Consider the following 23,219-nt stretch of genomic DNA (forward strand, 5'->3'; position numbering starts at 1 on the left):
ACCAATTTTTTAAAAAGGCTCCAAAGGTGATTCTGGCAATTAAAGGCTGGTAAGCCTAACTTCAGTACCAGGCAAACTGGTTGAAACTATACTAAGGAACAGAATTATCAGAAACATAGATGAACACAATTCATTGGGGAAGAGCCAACATGATTTTTGGAAAGGGAAATCATGCCTTGCCAATTGACTAGTATTCTTTGAGGGGGGTCTACGAGCATGTGGACAAGGGTGATCCAGTGGATATAGTGTACTTAGATTTTCAGATAGCCTTTGACAAGGTACCTCACCAAAGGCTCTTAAGCAAAGTAAACTATCATGGAATAAGAAGAAAGGTTCTCTCATGGATCAGTAACTGGTTAAAAGATAGGAAACAAATGGTAGGAATAAATGGTTTTCAGAATGGAGAGAGGTAAATAGTGTCCCCCAGGGGTCCGTACTGGGACCAGTCCTATTCAACATATTCATAATTTATCTGAAAAAGGGTAAACAGTGAGGTGGCAAAATTTGCAGATGATACAAAACTACTCAAGATAGTTAAGTCCAAAGCAGACTGTGATGAGTTACAAAGGGATCTCACAAAACTGGATGAATGGGCAACAAAATGGCAGATGAAATTCAATGTTGATAAATGCAAAGTAATGTACGTTGGAAAACATAATGCCAACCATACATATAAAATGATGGGGTCTAAATTAGCTGTTACCACTCAAGAAAAAGATCTGAGTCATTGTGGATAGTTCTCTGAAACATCCACTTAATGTGCAGCGGCAGTCAAAAACGCTAACAGAATGTTGGGAATCATCAAGAAAGGGATAGATAATAAAACAGAGAATATCATATGGCCTCTATATAAATCCTTGGTATGCCCACATCTTGAATACTCCGTGCAGATGTGGTCAACCCAGCTCAAAAAAAAATATAGGAATTTGAAAAGGTTCAGAAAAGGGCTACAAATATGATTAGAAGTATGGGACAGCTTCCATCTGAGGAGAGATTAAAAAGTCTGGGATTTTTCAGCTCGGAAAATAGACGACTAAGGGGGATGATTTAACTGGGAATTGGTCCTGCTTTGAGCAGGGGGTTGGACTAGATGACCTTCTGGGGTCCCTTCCAACTCTGATATTCTATGATTCTATGATTCTATGATATGATAGAAGTCTATAAAATCATGAGTGGTATAGAGAAAGTAAATAAGGAAGTGTTATTTACTCCTTCGCATAACACAAGAACATGGGGTCACCAAATGAAATTAATAGGCAGCAGGTTTAAAACAAACAAAAGGAAGTATTTCTTCACACAACACACAGTCAACTTGTGGAACTCCTTGCCAGAAGATGTTGTGAAGACCAAGACTATAACAGGGTTCAAAAAAGAACTAGATACATTCATGGAGAATAGGTCCATCAATGGCTATTAGCCAGGATGGGCAGGGATGGTGTCCCTAACCTCTGTTTGCCAGAAGCTGGGAATGGGGGACAGGGGATGGATCACTTGATGATTACCTGTTCTGTTCATTCCCTCTAGGGCACTTGGCATTGGCTACTGTCAGAAGACAGGCTACTGGGCTCGATGGACCTTTGGTCTGACCCAGTATGGCTGTTTTTATGTACAGAATTATCATCATTCTGCAAAATTCACAATAAATACCATAAGTGGACACTAGAGATTCTGTGGACCATATTCATAGCCCTCGTGTCCTGTGAGTTGGGGCTGGACATGATGCAGAAGCATAATGTTAATTTCCAGGAAACCTACAGAAATCCAACTAGAATCCTTGTAAAGTTCAGCCTTAATCTAAGGTCACAGACTTAGAGCGCTATGTGTCTAAATGTGTGTCTAAAATAGGATTAGAGCCGTGTGCCTACAAGGTGCTGATCCCATCTTGTGAAATAGTCATTACTCTGCACTTCCACTGAAAATTCATGGGAACTGAAGATGCATGTCATTTTGGGAGGTGTTCTGCTCTTTTCAGGATCAGTCCCCATGTCAGTTGCTTGGCATCCTGGAGCACAATTTTGAAATTGATCCCCATTGACACAAGACCTTGACCGACTTCTCTTTCTTTGTGCATTTAGCTTAGCCGTCAGGTGGTTCAGATATTGTGTTAATGGGTTTTCTCCTTCTTTGTTAGCTCTGCCACAGAGTGTGGAGAGAGAAGCGCCTCCAGAGAGATAAGACATGAGAGTAATAGAACCACAAACTACTACAAACTGGTGTGACCAGGGTCCCGGGGGGGCAACGCCAAAATTACTCACTTAGAGCAAACTATAAAGAATGGGGCAGACAAGCCCCCAAACCAGTGGTTATTCTAATGCTTAGATACATGAAGCTAGCAACAAAACAGCTTTTATAATAACATATTGGTTACCCAGAAGCCGATAACACAGTTATCTTGAAGCAACTCAGGCTTTGGGCTCTCACCCAGACAGCGAAGTCAAATATGATGAGGATTATTGAAAATCTTGTTCATCATATAAAAGTTCTACCAATCCCAAAGGATGGACACATTACCTCCAGGTCAATTAATATTTTAAATCTAACCCCAAAACATGCTTATAGCCAAATTTTATTAACTAAACTAAAATTTATTAATAAAAAGAAAAGAGAGAGTATTGGTTAAAAGATCATTATACATACAGACATGAATAAAGTTCTAAGGTTAGTTTCATAGTAGAGATGGTGAGCTTTAGAGTTGCAAAGAGTTCTTTTAGAATTAGTCCATAGGTTCAGTCCAATGTTCAATATCAGGGTAACCCGGAATGGAAGCGGAGATCTCAATCTTGTGACTCAAACTTCCCCTGATGAAGCATAAGCAGATTTGAGATGAAAGGATCAGGTCCCAAAAGGCTTTTATACATTTTCTGAGCAGCGTCTTGACTGCATGAGGTCCTTGGGCGAACAATAGTGTTTTTGAAGTAACCTATTTCCTAAACATCTTCGGTAATTAGCTACATGGATTAACATAAGGCAATTGCTTATCTCCCACCATTTGCAAGTGGTTTGCTATATACTTAAAAGAGAAATCAAGACAGTGATATCACTACATTCACAGTTCATTTAAATGTTAATATCTCCTTTTGATCTCTGAATTAACAGAATACAGCAATAGACAGGAACTGTTTGGTTATATTGTTAACCTCTAACAATATGTATGTAAACACACAAAACCACAAACATTATCTAGTAAAATGTCTCTAAAGGTTGAATCTGGGTCAATTAGCCTGCTAGTTGTGTAACCCTTTCTGGCTCTGTGTCACAGAGGGTAATCAATCAGTGGGACTAACAGAAAGTTAGCTAGACAAGGTGGGTGAGGTAATATCTTTTATTAACTCACCCACCTTGTCTCTCTATATCCTGGGACCAATGTAGCTACAACAACAATGCATACACCAAAGTTAGTTACTCAGCTGAATAATTCCTCCATCTTATTTTATTCCTATCCCACTCAAAACCACAGAAATGCATTTCTCTCTAACCCCTTTGCTTTAGACTAAACCATGAGCCATAACACCAGGCAATCCCAACTCTGATGTCACAGGAGAGCAATTTGGATGATGAAAGTTCAGACATTGTCCAATGAAAAGTCAAAAGGCCAGTTTCTGCTCCGAGTAACAAACCACATCACTCCATCAACAGAGCTGGGTAAATAAAGGATTTGTCCATTTGCTGGCAATTTAGAAAAGTTGGGGTGGGGAGGTGTGACGTTCCCCTCTGGTGTTATCCGGACCAGTGGTCTGCTAGGTCACTCCAATCCTTGACTCTGGGAGCCAGCCTTACCTTGCACTGCAGTGAGAACCCCCACTCCTGGACTGTTCATGCACACTAGCCAATATCTCCAGTCCCAGACACAACCCTAGGAACCTCCGTCTTGCAGTGTCCAGTTATACCAGTCTTGCAGTGTCCCAGGCTTGTTATCCCAAGGAGAGTCTCTGACACACTTCAAATCAAACGCACTGCTTCAGGTAGAATAAGCAAACAGATTTATTAACTATAAAGATAGATTTTAAGTGATTATAAGTCAAAGCATAACAAGTCAGAGTGGTTACCAGAATAAAATTAATATAAGCACGCAGTCTGAACTCTCAACCTAATTAGACTGAGCAACAACTCGATTAAGTGAAAAGAAAAGGAGTACTTGTGGCACCTTACAGACTAACAAATTCATGTGAGCATAAGCTTTTGTGAGCTACAGCTCACTTCACCCCACTGGATATTGTAGTCCTTAATATACAGGTTTGTTCCTTAAACCTAGGCCAATCTCCTATCTTGGAGTCTTGTCTTCTTCTCAGTGTCTTGGTTGCTTGCAGCATAGGTGGGGCAGGAGAAGGGCCCAGTATGTGTCCACTCTGCCTGTTTTATACTCTCAGTCCATGTGCTTGTAGAACACAAGTCCAGGCATGTCTGTGTGGCATTGCTGAGTCTCTCCAAGCAAGGTTGAGCAATTCCCCTGGTGAGGCCTCATGCAGGTGAGTCATTGCACTGTAGCTCCCTTGCTGGACAATGGCTGTTGATGGGCTATTTGATACCCTGCCCGGGCGTTGATTACTTTCCTTGGGAGCTAATACTTTCCTTAGCCTCTGGGGAGCTAATATCTGGCTGATTTCCCAGTTTACAGCAGGTTTTAGTGACCACCATACAACACAGTTCTCATAACTTCATATGAATTAATGATACACATATATGGATAGAGAAATGACTTTCAGCAGATTCAAACCTTTCCCCTGATACCTTACAAGTCATGCTTTATATGTGAGATCACGATTATATGAAAATGAAGAATATGGGGGTTACAGTACGGTTCTCCCAAGGCATAGAATGTCACAGGGGGGAAGGAATGTTTTCAAACTAAAAAGTCAAAACATTTCCTTTCCAAGATGTAAAAACAGAATCTTTCAATTTTTTTGGAATTTCCCCCCCAAAACAAACAGTTTGGTGAAATCAGCACAACAGTTCAGTGTCACCAAATGTCAGGACAGCCAGGCAACTTGCTGTGGTTGGAGCAGGGACAGGGGAGGAGCAGTCTCTCAGAACTACCAGGCAGCTGGGAGTATCCCAAAAAAGTAGTAACACTGGGCAGGTTGAAGTGGCTGCCATAGGTGCTGACTCTGTGGGCGCTCCAGGGCTGGAGCACCCATGGTGAAAAATTAACAGGTGCTCAGCACCCACCGGCAGCCAGCTCCCCTCCTCCCTACTCCTGCCTGCCGGCTGCCCCTGCCAATCAACTCCTCCCCATCCCTTTCACTGCCTTCTACATGCTGCGTGTAGGAGGTGCTGGGAAGGAGGAGGAGGAGTGGGGACAGACTGCACTTGGGAGAGAAGAGGTGGGGTGGGCGTGGAGTGGGGGTGGGAAGAGGCGGGGTGGGATGGGGCCCTGGGGCAAGGGGTGGAGTGGGGGAGGGGCATGGGGCTGACTGGGGGTTGAGCATTCTCCGGGAAAATTAGAAGGCAGCGCCTGGGTGGCTGCTTCCATTAGGAACCTATGTACCTGCCTCGGGGTCACCTGGTCAGACCCTTGCTTATGGATTGGCTGGGCCCTTAGGACTCACAGGGAATTATCTCTGATGACTCATCAGGCTCAGAACACTCATGACACGAAATACGCATTTTTCACCCAAAAAATTTCACCCAGCTCTACCCATTTACATCAGTATGATGCAGTGAATATTAGTGAGTAGCAGAAGTTTGGCCCAGAGATGTAACTCAGTGTTATCCAGGCATTCAAGGACACTGCCTAGATTCTGTGTTCAATATGCGTGTTTTTCTGTGGGGCTTGTGTCAGTGGAGGGAATCAGAGCAATGCTAGCAGGAAGGAACCTACGTCTGGCAGAAGTAAATGCTCCAGTGGCTAATATTTTCCCTCTGTGACTCTCACAGACAACAGGCCTTTAGCTAAGATTTTCAAAGCCAGCTAGGGGATTTAAACACCTCATGCCCACTCATTTCAGTTGGAATTGTACATTCAAATCTCTGAGGCAACTTTGAAAAGCTGAAGCCTACCATAATATTTTTCCAGCTTTCAGCCTGATGGTTCCCATCTTTGGAATAGATTTCCACAAGTCCAATATATTAATTTTTCACATGTTCTTAAGAAAACCTCTATTTTCTCCCCTAGGCTTTCTCCCTTGAAGGGCAATACTGAGGATGCTGAGAATGAGAACATATCTACTACCCAATCTGAGCCTCCTACCACTAGAAAGCACACTGAGCCTGACGAGAACACGGCACAGTAAGGAGACAGGGAATTCATGCCCTGTTTTACACTGAAGTTTCTCCACACACGAGGATAATTAAATCCTTTCCCTGGCTGATGCTGTCTGTGGAATACTCACTCCATTGCCTGACATTGGTAACAGTACATTTTCTATGAGAGTAGGGGCGAAATCATCCGTCACTCACATTAATGAGGCCTGAGGTACCCAAACATTGCCTAGCCAAGGGCTGCACTGACTTCTTGCCAGAAGCCCCAGGGTCACACCCACTGTGCATAAAATGGACCTGGATGCAGAGGCCTGCAACTTAAATATGGAGGTGGGATCTGCTTATGGAGACCTGGCCCAATATGCAAGGAATGCTGGGACTTGTAGTCTCTGGGCCATGCATCCAAATTAAAGATCATGGGAGCCACAGGACTCTCATTTTAGAAGTTTGTAGCCTTGCTAGTTACACTTTGGCCACCCTGAGTTAGGGATTGATTCCCTTTCCTCATCTTCCAGCTACCAGTTATGTGAAAGGCCACATTTCAGCCTCAGTTACACCCCTGCAACTCCATTGGCTTCAGTGGCACTGATTGGGCATAACTGGGGGTGGAATTTGCCCCAAAGCTTATACACAACCTAAGAATATATTTACCAATGTAAGCACTTAGTTTTTAAGAGAGAGGTGGACAAATTTTTGAGTGAGGTTGTATGATGGGATTGCCTGTGATGGTGGGATCCCTTATGGTTCATGTCCAGTGTTCCTAAAATTTCAGGCTTCAGGCTTCAGATGGTTACCTGCAGGGGTCAGGAAGGGATTTTTTTACCCCAATGTATTCTGGGTATTTTTTGATTTCCTTCAGAGTAGGCCACAGCTGGAGATGGGACACTGGATGGAGTGGGCCAATGCTCTGAGGTGGCACTGATAATTATCTCTCAGGTGCTTGACTAGCTGGTTTTGCTCACATGCCATGGTCTAACAGATCACCATACATGGGGTTGGGAAGAAATTTCCCTCAAGGCAGATTGGCAGTGATGTTGGGGAGTTTTCACCTTCCTCTGCAGTGTGTGGGTCCGGGTCACATGCCAGGACTATTTGGCTATATCTCACATAATCATTTTCCTGCCATTACAAAGGCATCGGGCTCTGGTGCATCTTGGTGTCTCCTACTCTCTGCCTATGGCACACAATAGTTTACTCTTATGTGGGCTGTTATACTTTGGTTTAATTTTGATTGTTGGGTTTAGTGTGTGGATGCTGGGTGGTGCTGGTGGCCTGTGACATACAGGAGATCAGACCAGATGATCTAGTGGTCCCTTCTGGCCTTAAATTCTGTGACTCTATGGCTGTGACTCCATTTATGGGCAGAAATCTTGACTTGAATTTTTATTTTCCATAGAAATGTGGACTGTTGAGTCCAGAGACAACACCATCACTAGCACAGACACTAACCATCATCGGATGAAGTGAGCTGTAGCTCACGAAAGCTCATGCTCAAATAAATTGGTTAGTCTCTAAGGTGCCACAAGTACTCCTTTTCTTTTTGCGAATACAGACTAACACGGCTGTTACTCTGAAACCTGTCATTATGTCAAAGAGATGCCAGATGTTTTGGGAAAGAGGAAACTGAAAACAGATTTGAGAGTGTTAGTTCCTGGTTATGGTTGGGGGTTGTCCTGTTGTCTCCAGTGTGAGAGCAGACACATACACACTTTTGTACCTGTAGGTAGTAATAACCAATGGAATTAGGGTGCGAGGTATCTGAGAATGCACTCGACAGTCCCAAAATGTAGATCCTTGCCCTTCATCACAAGGAAATGCAGAATGAGGCAAGAGGGATTGTTCAGGTTTCTAAGGGACTCACTCATGTTTGAGCTATACCCATTCACAGGCTGTTGGGCAAGAGAGAAACCTGCCCCTCTGTGATGGGGTTCACTCAATGCAGGTGGCGCCTCCTCCTGGCCATCCTGGGGATTAGCTCTGCCAGGCGTTGCACCATCCTCTGGCGATGTCTTCATCCATCCTGTCTCACACTGCAGCCCCTCTCACTCCAGGAACTGCAGCCTCCTCTTCGTGACTCAGACATCTGGCTGGGTTACAATGTGGTTTCCCCTTCTGGGGGTTTCCCAAAGTCCTTGCACACAAACAGTCTCAGGCAGTTTTCGCCAGCACTGTTCTGATGGTGTCACTTCCCCAGTGGCTGGCAGGGGAACCTGGGCCAGCCCACTACTCCAGGTTCCAGTCCAGGGACCCTTTACCTGCAACAGTGGTCTGCTTTCCTTCAGCCCTTGTTGCTTCTTCCCTGGATTCCTTCCTACAGCTTCTGGTTCCCTCACTTCTCTGGGTATACCAGCTCAAACTGTAGGCTACTCTCTAATGCCCCAATACCTCTCTCTTTTCCCAGGGAGTGACTGCAGACAACTTCCCTGGACCCATCTTCTGTTGCCAGCTTCCTGGCTTTATAAACCTGGCCAGCTCCTCCCACAGCTGGACTTCATCAGCAAACTAGGCCTTAGCACTCCCTGGCTCTCCTCCACATGTGACCCGTAGGCTAATGGACCTAATTTACCCCTTTGGGCCTTGTTCGGAGTGGGCACCCCATCAGACCTTCCCTCCCCAGTCCCACCCAATGAAATGAGAGAGGAAGATAAAAACACACAAGACACATGTCAAACACAAGTGACCACTTTGTCACTTGCTCTGCCCTACCTTTTAAATGCCCCTGTTGAAACAATCATTGACTACCCCTTGTGACAGGGTCAGGCCAGATGGCTACAGGAGAGTGACAGAAGGAAGATATATTAGCCCCAGGTTAAGTAGGTCCCTTTTCCCTGGGTAAGGTAACAGGGAAGGTTCCAGAACAATCAGGAACTTTCTGGAAACAATTAAGGCAGACAGGCTGATTAGAACACCTGCAGCCAATCAAGAAGCTGCTAGAATCAATTAAGGCAGGCTAATCAGGGCACCTGGGTTTAAAAAGGAGCTCACTTCAGTTTGTGGTGCGCGTGCGAGGAGCTGGGAGCAAGAGGCGCAAGAAGCTGAGAGTGAGAAGGTGTACAACTGGAAGACTGAGAAGTACAAGCATTATCACACATCAGGAGGAAGGTCCTGTGGTGAGAATAAAGAAGGTGTTGGGAGGAGGCCATTGGGAAGTAGCCCAGGGAATTGTAGCTGTCACGCAGCTGTTACAGGAGCCATGGTAGACAGCTGCAATCCACAGGGCCCTGGGCTGGAACCCGGAGTAGAGGGCGGGCCCGGGTTCCCCACATCCCTCCATCCCCCCAACTCCTTACTTGATACCGGAGGAGTTGAACTGGACTGTGGGTTCCACCAGAAGGTAAGGTCTCTGGCCTGTGCCCCGATCCACTAGGTGGATCAGCAGAGACTGTGGGGATTGTTCTTCTTTTCCCCATGCTGGCCAGTGATGAGGCTAACTGAGTGAACGGCAGGTTTGAGCCACGAAAGTGGCCCTACTGAGGGCTGCTGTGAACCTCTGAGGCGAGAAAATCCGCCAATAAGCACAGGACCCACCAAGGAAGAGGAGGAACTTTGTCACACCCTGCTTTGCCATTTTTTCTCAGTGCACAGAACTGCGCTCTAAAATGATTCAGGTACCAAGTGCTGTAGATGTTGTTGGGCAGATCTGACCCAGGTTATGAGGAGAGAAGCAGCACCAGAGAGACTAGATATGAGAGTTGTAGAGCCATAGAATAAATGTACCAAGCTTTGCAAAGTGAGAAGTCGGGATCGCTAACCACAGGCTTGTCTACACATACAGCGATGCAGCTGCGCCACTGTAATGCTTAGTGAAAACATTACCTATGCCAGTGACAGAGTTTCTCCCATCAGTGAAAGGCTATGTCTACAGTGGCAGAACTATTTAATGGAGAGTTTGGTCAATGATCAAAAAGCATTTAAAGAAAATCAATGTTGTGTGTTCACACTGTTATATGCTGTCCGCATAGCATATCCACACCTCGGGCATCGACAGTGAGAGCAATTCATTGTGAGTAGCTATCCCACAGTTCAGCTCTCCACCTTCTGCCAGTAGGTGTTACGGGAAGGTGGAGGGGATCGCAGTGCATCATGGATCTGAACTCAACGTCCCACAATGCGTTGCTTTCCGTCCCAGCATTCCATATGTTTCTGTCTTCAGTTCATGGCATTTTTCAATGTCCCATGGATCCGATACTCTTGACTGCTCTGCCAGCTATCACTAGCACATCGTGAATGGCAGTGAAGTTCATGTTGAAGCTCCAAAATCAATGGGAATCACAGTTGCTCAACGTGCTGTCCGACATGGATATGGCCAACATTAGATTGCTTTGGGCATTCACAGAACAGTTGAACACGGTGGAAAGTCACTTTTGGGCTTGGGAAACTAGCACTGAGTGGTGGGATTGCATCATTATGCGGGTCTGGGATGACGAGCAGTGGTTGCAGAACTTTCGGATGAGGAAAGCCACCTTCCTGGAACTGTGTGCTGAGCTTGCCCCAGCTCTGCAGTGCAGGGACACCCAAATGAGAGCTGCCCTGATGGTGGAGAAGTGTGTGGCGACCACAGTGTGGTCTACTGGTCAGTCACAAATCAGCTTGGAGTGGGGAAGTCAACCATTGGGGCTGCATTAATGCAAATGTGCAGGGCCGTTAATCGCATTCTGCTGCAAAAGACCCTGACTCTTGGCAATGTGCATTAAATAGTGGAGGGCTTTGCAGAAATGGGTTTCCCTAACTGTGGAGGGGTGATAGATGGCATACATATTCCAATTATGGCACCGGACCACCTTGTGATGGAGTACATCAATAGGAAGGAATACTTCTCCATGGTGTTGCAGGTGCTTGTGAATCATCGTGGCCGTTTCACTGACATCAGCGTGGAGTGGTCCAGAAAGGTGTATGATGGACATATCTTCAGGACACCGGCCTTCACAGAAAGCTGCAAGCTTTCTTTCCAGCCCAGAAGATCACCATAGGGGATGTTGAAATGTCCATAGTGATCCTGGGAGACCCAGTGTATCCCTTAATGCCAGGCTCATGAAACCATACACGGGAAACCTAAATAGCAGTAAGGAGAGGTTCAACAATAGGCTGAATACATGCAGGATGACTGTGGAATGTGCGTTTGGCAGATTAAAGGTGCACTGGTGATGCCTTTATGGACGGTTAGACCTCAGTGAGGAAAATATTTCCATGGTCATAGCATGTTGCATAATATTTGTGAAGGTAAGGGCAAAAAGTTTGCTTAGCGGTGGACTGCTGAGGCAGACTGCCTGGCTGCTGATTTTAAGCAGTCAGATACCAGGGCTATTAGAGGGGCACAACATGGGGCAATTTGAATCAGGGAGGCTTTGCAGCAACGCTTTGAAAATGAGAACGAGTAATGTTTGTTACTATGCTTGGGACTGCAGTGCTTAATGAAGTCAAGTTTTACTAGGCTAGGAAGCACTTGTGATTGTTCAGGCCAAGGATTCAATGTAAACAAAAGATTATAGAGCTTGTTTATTTGTTGATGCCTTTTGCTAACATAACTGGCATGGAAACAAATAAAGAGTGCTTATCTGTCAAAGAACTTTTCTTTTAAAACAAAAACAAAAAGCCCAACAGCACACACATACAGACAAACACACATTCTTGGAGGGAAGGGATGGGAATGAGGTACCAGGGTAGGGCTGACTTTCAGAGCTGAGCATAAGTCCAGCTATCATTTGTGAAGGTGTCTGTGGGGGTGGAGTGCATGGAAAAGTGAGAACTCACAGAAATCTGAAAGGAATGTGCGTGTGGTGTTTGGGGAGGGCATGGGAAAGAGTTCTGAATGTGCTGAAGGGGAGGGCGGGCACACATGTGCTCAGTCTGCAGCATGAGGGACTGCAGCATGTCGGTTTGCTGCTCCAAAACTTTTATCATCCTCTCTGTTGCATCCCTATTGTACATCTCATTTTCTTTTCTTTCCTGCCTGTTGCTTTCCCAACACTGCCTGCGTTCTCTTCTCTGCTTCTGAGAGCTGCACTACCTCCCTGAACATATCTTCCTTGCTCCATCTTGGATACTTTCTTATCCATCTGAGATGCTCAGCCAGTGTGTGTGGGGTGTCTTTCAAGGACAGATCTGGAGAAGCACAAGGAACAATACACAGAAGCATGATTGTTAAGTATACATACAGCACTGAAACAGTTCAGTAAAATATACCGCTGCTAATATACCAATGACGTTCTCGCTGACCCTAGACACACGTGCCAGCAAACATCCCAAGCACGGTGAGTTTACTCCAGGGTATGGAAGAAAAGCACTATTATAGGGTCTCGGGGCACTTGACGGGGGACAATATTCTAAGGTGTCCCACCCTTTTCCACAGGTGGGAGTCATTGTAGCAGACATCTCACTGCTGAGGGTAACCAGGGAAGCAAGGGTGCATCTGCTATTTGCTTGTGGCTTCCATCCTGTCCCCTATGCCGCTCTCCTGTGTGCCGCTTTGGTCCCTCCTCAAGTGATTGCAGAATGGTGCAGGAAAATGTCCCTCAATGGGGGAAGGAACAAATCAGCTCTGCTAAGGAACCTTCAGCAGAGGATTGCCAAGTACCTCCAGGAAAGTTTCCTAGAGTTCTCTCTTGAGGATTCTGATGAAATCTTGGTGTGCATCAACACCCTGTTCTGCTGTGCTGCCTAGATGCACTGGGAGATGTCCAGCTCATAGGAACTGAGCCAGCCTTGCACATTTCTCTGCCCTCAACCCATCTCTGCACTACCCAAAGCAAAACCATTTATCAGGGGTCCCCTCTCCTGCTTCTTGCTCACTGGAGAGCGACTGCTGAGACTGGCTAGACACCTCCGAAGTGGAGAATAGCTCCTGACTGGACACAGCACTAAGTGACCCTTCCATGGGCTCCACATTGTCTTCTGTCTCCAACTCTTCATCCATGACATCCTCCTCTGGGTTATGTCCACCTTTTGCTGGCTCCAGACCCGCCGAAGTATCCACTGGGCTCTTGGGGGTGGAGGTGGAGGTGCCACTGAGGATAGTGTCCAACACCTTATAAAAATGGCAGGTCTGGAGCGCAGCACTGGAGCAACGGTTTGCCTCCTTTACCTTCTGGTACGCGTGCCTCAGCTCCTTGATATTTGCTCTGCATGTCCCAATCATAACCCTTTTCACGCAAGCTGCGCGCAATCTGGCATAATTCTTACAGCTGGAGCGCAGCAGGGACTTCTCTGCCTCCTCTGCCCAGATACTGAGCAGATCGAGCAGCTCCACATTGCTCCAAGCAGGAGAGCATTTGCTGCTTGGAGCCGCCTTGGACACCTGGGAAGATGCAATGTGAGCTCTCCACACTGAGCAAACAGGAAGTGAAATTTTAAAAATTCCCAGGGCTTTAAAGTGGGATGGGTGGACAGTTGCTTACTTGGCAGCAGGGCAATGGAGTTGAAACTGCTGACCAGAGCGGTCAGGATGGGCATTGTGGGACACCTTCTGGAGGCAAATTACAGTGACAAAATTAAGCATGGTTTCAACACTGGCAATTTGGTGATAAAACTTTTGTGTAAAAAGCCTTCTGACTCTTGTCAAGGTGGCTTTATTATGTTGCTGAAACTGAGGAGTTCCATCACCGAAACTGACTTTGCAGTGTGTACACCTCCAATGTTTCGTCACCAAAAGCTGCCTTTTGTGAAAAAACTTGGCAATGTAGATAAAGTCTAAGTACTTCACCTCCTTGAGAAATGGTAGTTCTGTCAACAGGAGAAGCCTTCCTGCCAACATAGCGCTGTCTGCTCTGGGGTGTAGGTTGCTATAACTGTGTCGCTCATGGGTGTGGATTTCCCCGAGCGATGTAGTTATTCCGACAAAGTCTGTAGTGTAGACCAACCCCGTGATTGCTGCTTTCTGAACAATGTTAGCATTATGTCCTATTTCTGTATATTGAAATACCTCTTCTTCTTCGAATGGTTGCACATGTGTATTCCACTCCAATGTGTACATGCCAAGAGCACCAGAGCTGCAGAGTTTTCTGCACCAGTACTCATTGGGGTGGCACACGCATTTTGCATCTCCTTGTAGACCCTCCCGAGGCTATAAAAGGGCTGCTCTGACTCAACCCCCACAGTTCCTTCTCACCGCCTGTGTCAGAGCTCCCTGTGCAGATTACTTCATGGCTTTTATTACTGACTGCTCTTCTAGTTTAGCTCTCTATCTTTCCTGGAAATAGTTAGTAGTTAGTTCCTGCTTAGACTTCCTTTCATTTTTTATTTTGTTTTTAGTTATTTAGTAATGTTTTCAGTGCTAGGCACCTGTGGCATGCCGGGCTTTATGCACTGCCCATCAGTAGGGTGTCTATCCCAAATTGTGACACACACCCTTGCCCACATGTGCTGCTTTTTGGGTCTTGGCACATTAAAGCGAGGTGCTGTATCTGCTGTTCTTTCAAGAAAACCAGGCAGGTTTCCAGAGATCTGCACCTCATGGAGTAGACAGTGAGACCAGCCTGGGCCCCAGGCCCCTCAACTGAACATCCTGTTGCCCACACTCACAGTCCACTATGGAGGCTACAGTGGTCACTGACAGAACCCTGGACTCCGACCCTTCTTGTATTGGCTAGCAAACAGAGCTGTAAACAGGGGAGTTTGAGTGGGAGTTCTGTTGGAGGAGAGGGTATTTGTGTTTGGTTTTGTATTGGTAGTATTTGTATGTGTAGAGACTTGTAGGGGCTTTGTGCTGGGAGAGAAGCTGAGCCCTGATTAGGGGGCAGGGTTCTCTGACTAGGGGTCCTAAAAGGTAGCAGCCAGTCAGGCAATGGCACAGACAGCTGCAGCGGCACAGGAGCTAGCAAACAGAGCTATAAACGGGAGTTTGAAAGGGGAGTTTGTCTTGTGGTGCTTGTTTTTTGCTGTGGGTGGTGGTGTTTTGGTGTGGTTTGTGTTTCCCAGATTAACAGGATTTAGGTGGGAAGGCAATGACAGATACAGAGATACCCCCAAATGACAGATACCCCCAAACGATTAGGGGTCTGGAACACATGAGTTATGAGGAGAGGCTGAGGGAGCTGGGATTGTTTAGCCTGCAGAAGAGAAGAATGAGGGGGGATTTGATAGCTGCTTTCAACTACCTGAAAGGGGGTTCCAAAGAGGATGGCTCTAGACTGTTCTCAATGGTAGCAGATGACAGAACGAGGAGTAATGGTCTCAAGTTGCAGTGGGGGAGGTTTAGATTGGATATTAGGAAAAACTTTTTCACTAAGAGGGTGGTGAAACACTGGAATGCGTTACCTAGGGAGGTGGTAGAATCTCCTTCCTTAGAGGTTTTTAAGGTCAGGCTTGACAAAGCCCTGGCTGGGATGATTTAACTGGGAATTGGTCCTGCTTCGAGCAGGGGGTTGGACTAGATGACCTTCTGGGGTCCCTTCCAACCCTTATATTCTATGATTCTATGAGAGGTAGCAGTGGGAGTGACCCATGTAGCGGAAGACACAATGAAGATGACTGGATGTGGAAGCTGTGGTATGTACATGATCCTGGAGGGGGCACCTGGTAAGAGTTTTGTCTGTATGAAATGCCGTCTGATAGAGCTGATGGAGGAAAAGATCCGAGGTTTGGAGAGGCAGCTGGAAAGTCTGGTAGAGTTTAGGAAGGGGTTTGAGCAGATTATGGAGCAAAGACATGAGGTATCTGAAGGGAAAAGCTCAGACTTGCAGATGGAAGCAGGACTGAGGAATTCTGAGGGGAGACTGCTGGGTGAGGAAAGTGATCAGTGGAAGCATATGACTAAAAGAACCAGGCAGAGGAAAAGACGGGCTAGTGAAGGAGAAATAGAGTTTAAGAATAGGTATGCAGAGCTGGAAAATGAAGAAGGGGCTCAGTAGGTAGTCACTGAAGGTTGAAGAGCAAGGAAGAAGAGAAGAACAGCTAGTCCTATAGGAAAAGGGGAAGAGTTAATGGAGATTACACCAAATATGAGCCCCAGGAGGATACAAGATGGGTTAAAGAGGATTACAAGGGAGAATAGGAATGGAAAGAACTTGCATCCAGAGGGAACAGGGGATAGACTGGAGAATAGCACCGTCACTAGGAAAAGACAGGTCTATGTGACTGGGGACTCTTTACTGAGAAGAATAGATAGGCCTGTAACCAGAGCTGATCCAGAGAATAGGAGGGTGTGCTGTCTTCCAGGTGCTAAGATACAGGATGTAGCCCTGAGGTTGAAAAGGATTCTAAAGGGAGCGGGAAAGAATCCCCTAATTATCCTTCATGTGGGAACAAATGATACGGCTAGATTCTCGCTGGAAAGTATTAAGGGAGACTGTGCTAGGCTGGGGAAGACGCTTAAGGAAATTGAGGCTCAGGTGATCTTTAGTGGGATTCTGCCTGTTCCTAGAGAAGGGCAACAAAGGTGTGACAAAATTATGACTATCAACAGATGGCTTAGGCAGTGGTGCTATAAGGAGGGCTTTGGGATGTATGGCCACTGGGAGGCATTCATGGATAGAGGACAGTTCTCTCGGGATGGACTTCATCTGAGTAGGGAAGGAAATAGACTTCTAGGATGGAGGCTGGCACAACTGATTAAGAGAGCTTTAAACTAGGAATTAGGGGGAGATGGTTGGGAGATGTCCAGGTTATCTCCATGCCAGAATTTAGCATTGAGAGGAAAGAAAATGAAGTAAGAGTGGATACAGCCGTGGGTAGGAGGAAGGGCAGTGTAGATACAAGTCTAATAGGTTATACTGGTAGTAAAATGACCGTGCCTAATAGAGTACAGAATGTGAGTGAGGCCAAACAGCAAAAATTAAGATCTTTGTACACTAATGCGAGGAGCCTAGGTAACAAAATGGAGGAACTAGAGCTACTGGTGCAGGAAGTGAAACCAGATATTATAGGGATAACAGAAACATGGTGGAATAGTAGTCATGACTGGACTACAGGTATTGAAGGGTATGTGCTGTTCAGGAAAGACCGAAATAAAGGTAAAGGTGGTGGAATAGCACTGTATATCAATGAAGAGATGGAATGTAAAGAAATAAGAAACAATGAAATGGATATGACTGAGTCCGTCTGGGCAAAAATTAAATTGGGGAAGAAAACTATTAGAGCCTCCCCTGGGATAGTGCTTGGGGTGTGCTATAGACCGCCGGGATCTAATTTGGATATGGATAGAGCCCTTTTTAATGTTTTTAATAAAGTAAATACTAATGGAAACTGTGTGATCATGGGAGACTTTAACTTCCCAGATATAGACTGGAGGACGAGTGCTAGTAATAATAATAGGGCTCAGATTTTCCTAGATGCGATAGCTGATGGATTCCTTCAGCAAGTAGTTGCTGAACCGACTAGAGGGGATGCCATTTTAGATTTGGTTTTGGTAAGTAGTGAGGACCTCATAGAAGAAATGGTTGTAGGGGATAATCTTGGCTCAAGTGATCATGAGCTAATTCAGTTCAAACTGAACGGAAGGATTAATAAAAATAAATCTGCAGCTAGGGTTTTTGATTTCAAAAGGGCTGACTTTCAAAAATTAAGGAAATTAGTTAGGGAAGTGGATTGGACTGAAGAATTTATGGATCTAAAGGTAGAGGAGGCCTGGGATTATTTTAAATCAAAGCTGCAGAAGCTATCGGAAGCCTGCATCCCAAGTAAGGGGAAAAAATTCATAGGCAGGAGTTGTAGACCAAGATGGATGAGCAAGCATCTCAGAGAGGTGATTAAGAAAAAGCAGAAAGCATATAGGGAGTGGAAGAAGGGAGGGATCAGCAAGGAAAGCTACCTTATTGAGGTCAGAACATGGAGGGATAAAGTGAGACAGGCTAAAAGTCAAGTAGAGTTGGACCTTGCAAAGAGAATTAAAACCAATAGTAAAAGGTTCTATAGTCATATAAATAAGAAGAAAACAAAGAAAGAAGAAGTGGGACCGCTAAACACTGAGGATGGAGTGGAAGTCAAGGATAATCTAGGCATGGCCCAATATCTATATAAATACTTTGCCTCAGTCTTTAATAAGACTAAAGAGGATCTTAGGGGTAATGGTAGCATGACAAATGGGAATGAGGATATGGAGGTAGACATTACCATATTTGAGGTAGAAGCGAAACTCAAACAGCTTAATGGGACTAAATCGGGGGGCCCAGATAATCTTCATCCAAGAATATTAAAGGAATTGGCACAAGAAATTGCAAGCCCATTAGCAAGAATTTTTAATGAATCTGTAAACTCAGGGGTTGTACCGTATGATTGGAGAATTGCTAACATAGTTCCTATTTTTAAGAAAGGGAAAAAAAGTGATCCGGGTAATTATAGGCCTGTTAGTTTGACATCTGTAGTATCCAAGGTCTTGGAAAAAATTTTGAAGGAGAAAGTAGTTAAGGACATTGAAGTCAATGGTAAATGGGACAAAATACAACATGGTTTTACAAAGGTAGATCGTGCCAAACCAACCTGATCTCCTTCTTTGAGAAAGTAACAGATTTTTTAGACAAAGGAAACGCAGTGGATCTAATTTACCTAGATTTTAGTAAGGCGTTTGATACCGTGCCACATGGGGAATTATTAGTTAAATTGGATAAGGTGAGGAACAATAGGAAAATTGAAAGGTGGATAAGGAATTGGTTAAAGGGGAGACTACAACGGGTCCTACTGAAAGGTGAATTGTCAGGCTGGAGTGGAGTTCCTTAAGGATCGGTTTTGGGACCAATCTTATTTAATCTTTTTATTACTGACCTTGGCACAAAAAGTGGGAGTGTGCTAATAAAGTTTGCGGATGATACAAAGCTGGGAGGTATTGCCAATTTAGAGAAGGACAGGGATACCCTACAGGAGGATCTGGATGACCTTGTAAACTGGAGTAATAGTAATAGGATGAAATTTAATAGTGAGAAGTGTAAGGTCATGCATTTAGGGATTAATAACGAGAATTTTAGTTATAAGCTAGGGACGCATCAATTAGAAGTAACGGAGGAGGAAAAGGACCTTGGAGTATTGGTTGATCATAGGATGACTATGAGCCGCCAATGTGATATGGCTGTGAAAAAAGGTAATATGGTCTTGGGATGCATCAGGAGAGATATTTCCAGTAGGGATAAGGAGGTTTTAGTACCGTTATACAAGACACTGGTGAGACCTCACCTGGAATACTGTGTGCAGTTCTGGTCTTCCATGTTTAAGAAGGATGAGTTCAAACTGGAACAGGTACAGAGAAGGGCTACTAGGATGATCCGAGGAAGGAAAACTTGTCTTATGAAAGGAGACTCAGGGAGCTTGGCTTGTTTAGCCTAACTAAAAGAAGGTTGAGGGGAAATATGATAGCTCTCTATTTATATATCAGAGGGATAAATACCAGAGAGGGAGAGGAATTATTTAAGCTCAGTACCAATGTGGACACACGAACAAATGGATATAAACTGGCCACTAGGAAATTTAGACTAGAAATTAGACGAAGGTTTCTAACCATCAGAGGAGTGAAGTTTTGGAATAGCCTTTCAAGGGAAGCAGTGGGGGCAAAAGATCTATCTGACTTTAAGATTAAACTCAATAAGTTTATGGAGGAGCTGGTATGATGGGATAACATGGTTTTGGTAATTAAATATTCATGGTAAATAGGCCCAATGGCCTGTGATGGGCTATTAGATGGGGTGAGATCCGAGTTACCCAGGAAAGAATTTTCTGTAGTATCTGGCTGATGAATCTTGCCCATATGCTCAGGGTTTAGCTGATTGCCATATTTGGGGTCGGGAAGGAATTTTCCTCCAGGGCAGATTGGAAGAGGTCCTGGAGGTTTTTCACCTTCCTCTGTAGCATGGGGCACGGGTCACTTGCTGGAGGATTCTCTGCTCCTTGAAGTCTTTAAACTACGATTTGAGGACTTCAATAGCACAGATATAGGTGTGAGGTTTTTTTTGTAGGAGTGGTGGGTGAAATTCTGTGGCCTGCGTTGTGCAGGAGGTCAGACTAGATGATCATAATGGTCCTTTCTGACCTAAATATCTATGAATCTTTGAAAAGAGATCCCACACAGAGATTGTAGCCATTTGAGGCCAAAGAAGGGTTCTTCTTCTTCTCCTTCTGCAAAGAAGGACTCAGAACATCATTGGGACTCCTCAGGTACTCAGGAAAGAGCTGGGCTGTCAGCCTGTGTCTCCATCAGTTGAACTTCCATCTTTTTGATGGTCTGGGACTCATACTGAACAAAGGAAAATCCACATTAAACCTGATGCAGAAAATCAAGTTCATTGGGGCCCTGCTTGATTCCATGAATTAGATGGTTTTTCTCTCACAAGACAGATTTGAGACCATTCACCAGTTGTGCCTATCTCTCAACTTTCACCCTACCACCATTGTCCAAGGAGGTTTAATGCTAATAGTCCACATGCTTATGTGACCTTTTGTGCCATGCTACACCTGAGCATCCTTCAAGGGTGGCTGATGTTAGTCGGTCAACCAGACACCCCCTAGACAAGTTGGTCCAGGTTCTTCCTGTGGTTGTATGGTCTCTAGATTGAATGGATCAGAACACATATGTGGAGGTGTACTGTTTTCTTGCTCCTTAACAATCAGACAATCATTACAGATGCCTCTCTGATAGGGTGGGCTGCACATCTAGGGGACTTACAAACCAAAGCATTATGGACAGAATGAGAAGCAGCTCTTCATATCAATGTCTTTGAACTTTGAGCAGTTCAAAAGGCTTGCTGTGCTTTTCTCCCTCACATCAAGGGCTTGTTGGTCCTGATACTGACCGACAATACAACCGCAATATACTGTGTAAACCGACAAGGAGGGGCACGGTCCAATCAGCATTGCCAAGAAGTGCTGAGACTCTGGGATTTTTGCATCAAGGAAGACATTACTCTCATTGCCACTCACTTACAGGAGATCCTCCCAGAATCCTGAGTGGTTCTTCTAGAACAGTGTGCTGAGGACCATCTTTCAAACCTGGGGTATTCCAGCAGTCGACCTATTCACAATGAAAGACAACAAGTAATTAAATCTGCTCGTGAGCGATTCCCAGGCCAGGTTCACTAACCAATGCCTTTCTCTTGTGATGGGGATCAGGTCTCATCCCTGGTTCATTCATCCTACAGGTTATTCTCAAACAGAAGCAAGATCACCCCAAAATAATTCTCATCATGACAGTGTGGTCGAGACAGTGCTGGTTCTCAGAGCTTCACAATCTCTTGATTCAGCTCCCTTGTGCTTTGAAATCTACTAATGAAAAGTGCTAGATAAGAGTGCTATGTTTTGTTTCTGTATCTTGGAAGTACCTGTTTCTTACCAACCATTTAGCATCAGGCAAGTACGGAACATCTAGCTAGGACTAATGTATTTTCTCTCATGGCAGCAAGCCAGCAAACCATAACCCCAATGGGAGTCTATTGTATTGATGAATATTCACATTGAATATTGGTGTTTTCATAAGAATTATGGATTTTGGTGTCTAAAGTAAAGATGTCTCTACAGCTCTTTCCTCCTGTTGTGAAAATAGCAGAGATCAGTTAGGACAAGGGTGGCCAACCTGTGGCTCCGGAGCCACATGCAGCTCTTCAGAAGTTAATATGTGGCTCTTTGTATAGGCACTGACTCTGGGGCTGGAGCTACAGGCGCCAACTTTCCAATATGCCGAGGGGTGCTCACTGCTCAACCCCTGGCTCTGCCACAGGCTCTGCCCCCACTCCACCCCTCCCCTCCCCACCCCCTCCCCTGAGCCTGCCAAGCTCTTGCTCCTCCCCTCTTCTCCCCCAGAGCCTCCTGCATGCCACGGAACAGCTGATCGGGAGGTGCAGGGAGGGAGGGGGAGGTGCAGGGAGGGAGAGGGAGGCGGGGCTGTCGGTGGCTGGGAGGCACTGGGAGCAGGGAGCGGGGGGGAGCTGATGGGGGTTGCTGATGTATTACTGTGGCTCTTTGGCAATGTATATTAGTAAATTCTGGCTCTTTCTCAGGCTGGCCACCCCTGAATTAGGGTCAGCTGAGAGGGAGTTACCTGAGATCAATGAGGATCAGCTGATTCCAACTCAGGGCTGCCTGAGATTTTTTTAAACCCTCCCCTGTTGGGAGGATGTGGTGGGGGGAGAGAGAAAAGGAGTCAAGCTACCAGTAGGCGAGTAACAGCAAGGGAGCAAGCCTCTCCAGGAGGGGAGGCTGTATTCCCTCCCATAAGGGAGAAAAACAAGCCCAAAGCACTGGCTGAGAGAAGGATGGACTGCCCTTGTGCAGCCAAGAGGAACTGTTTTAGCCCAAGCCCATCTCACCAAGGCTAAAAACAACGCAGGCACCTTGCCACATGTGGTGTCAGAGTGGGATCTGTGAGTGAGAATTCATGGCAAACCATCTCAGGGCAGGGTAAATCATCCCCAAAAACAACAATAAAAAATGGAGGCTGTATTGAAGGCATTGGTGCAGGACACTGCAGCCAACAAGAGGCTACCAGGGTTCAGATGGCTACCCCGCAGGAGTCAGTGCGAATACAGCAGGAGACGAATCAATTATTGATGAGCCAGGCAGCCCAGGATCGAGCCACCCTGCATGAGGTTGTGAACCAGCTAAAGGCCCTGACCACTCTGATGCATGGTCCCCATGGGACCCAGCTCCTGTGGGCAAGCAGCTACTTACAGAAGATGATGATGGACGACGACGTAGAGGCATATCTCCTTCCGTTCAAGAGAATGGCCCTGCGGGAGGCCTGGCCCCAAGACCAGTGGGTTAGCATCCATGCTCCTTTTCTGTGTGGGGAGGCCCAGAAGGCATATTTTGACATGACAACAGAAGCAGCTACAGATTACTCCCAGCTGAAGGCAGAGATCCTGGCAAGGTCTGCTGTGACGACAGCTATAAGGGCCCAGTGGTTCCACGAGTGGAAATACCAGGACTGCAAAGTGCCGAGGTCCTAGCTGTTTGACCTGATCCACCTAGTCCAGAAGTGGCTGTTCCCTGAGACCCATGGCCTGGAGAAAATTATGGAAATCATAGTTTTGGACAGGTACACGAGACGGACATATAAGGATGGGTCAGTCAAAATGATCCCTCCTCCTATGACGAGCTAGTTGCCCTCGTAG

General features: G+C 45.7%; 1 protein-coding gene across 2 annotated transcripts in view; it reads left to right on the forward strand.

The window, feature by feature from the left end:
• ZNF185 (zinc finger protein 185 with LIM domain) overlaps nucleotides 1-23,219 on the forward strand; it is a 169,155-nt gene that overhangs the window by 129,914 nt on the left and 16,022 nt on the right. For both annotated transcript variants that reach the window (XM_075132340.1, XM_075132339.1), the window contains one exon: nucleotides 6,113-6,226. In XM_075132340.1, coding sequence (XP_074988441.1) covers nucleotides 6,113-6,226 — 114 coding nt within the window. The remainder of the gene's footprint in view (nucleotides 1-6,112; nucleotides 6,227-23,219) is intronic.

The sequence above is a fragment of the Caretta caretta genome, chromosome 9 (assembly GCF_965140235.1).
Source record: "Caretta caretta isolate rCarCar2 chromosome 9, rCarCar1.hap1, whole genome shotgun sequence".
In the NCBI taxonomy this organism is placed as follows: Eukaryota; Metazoa; Chordata; order Testudines; family Cheloniidae; genus Caretta; species Caretta caretta.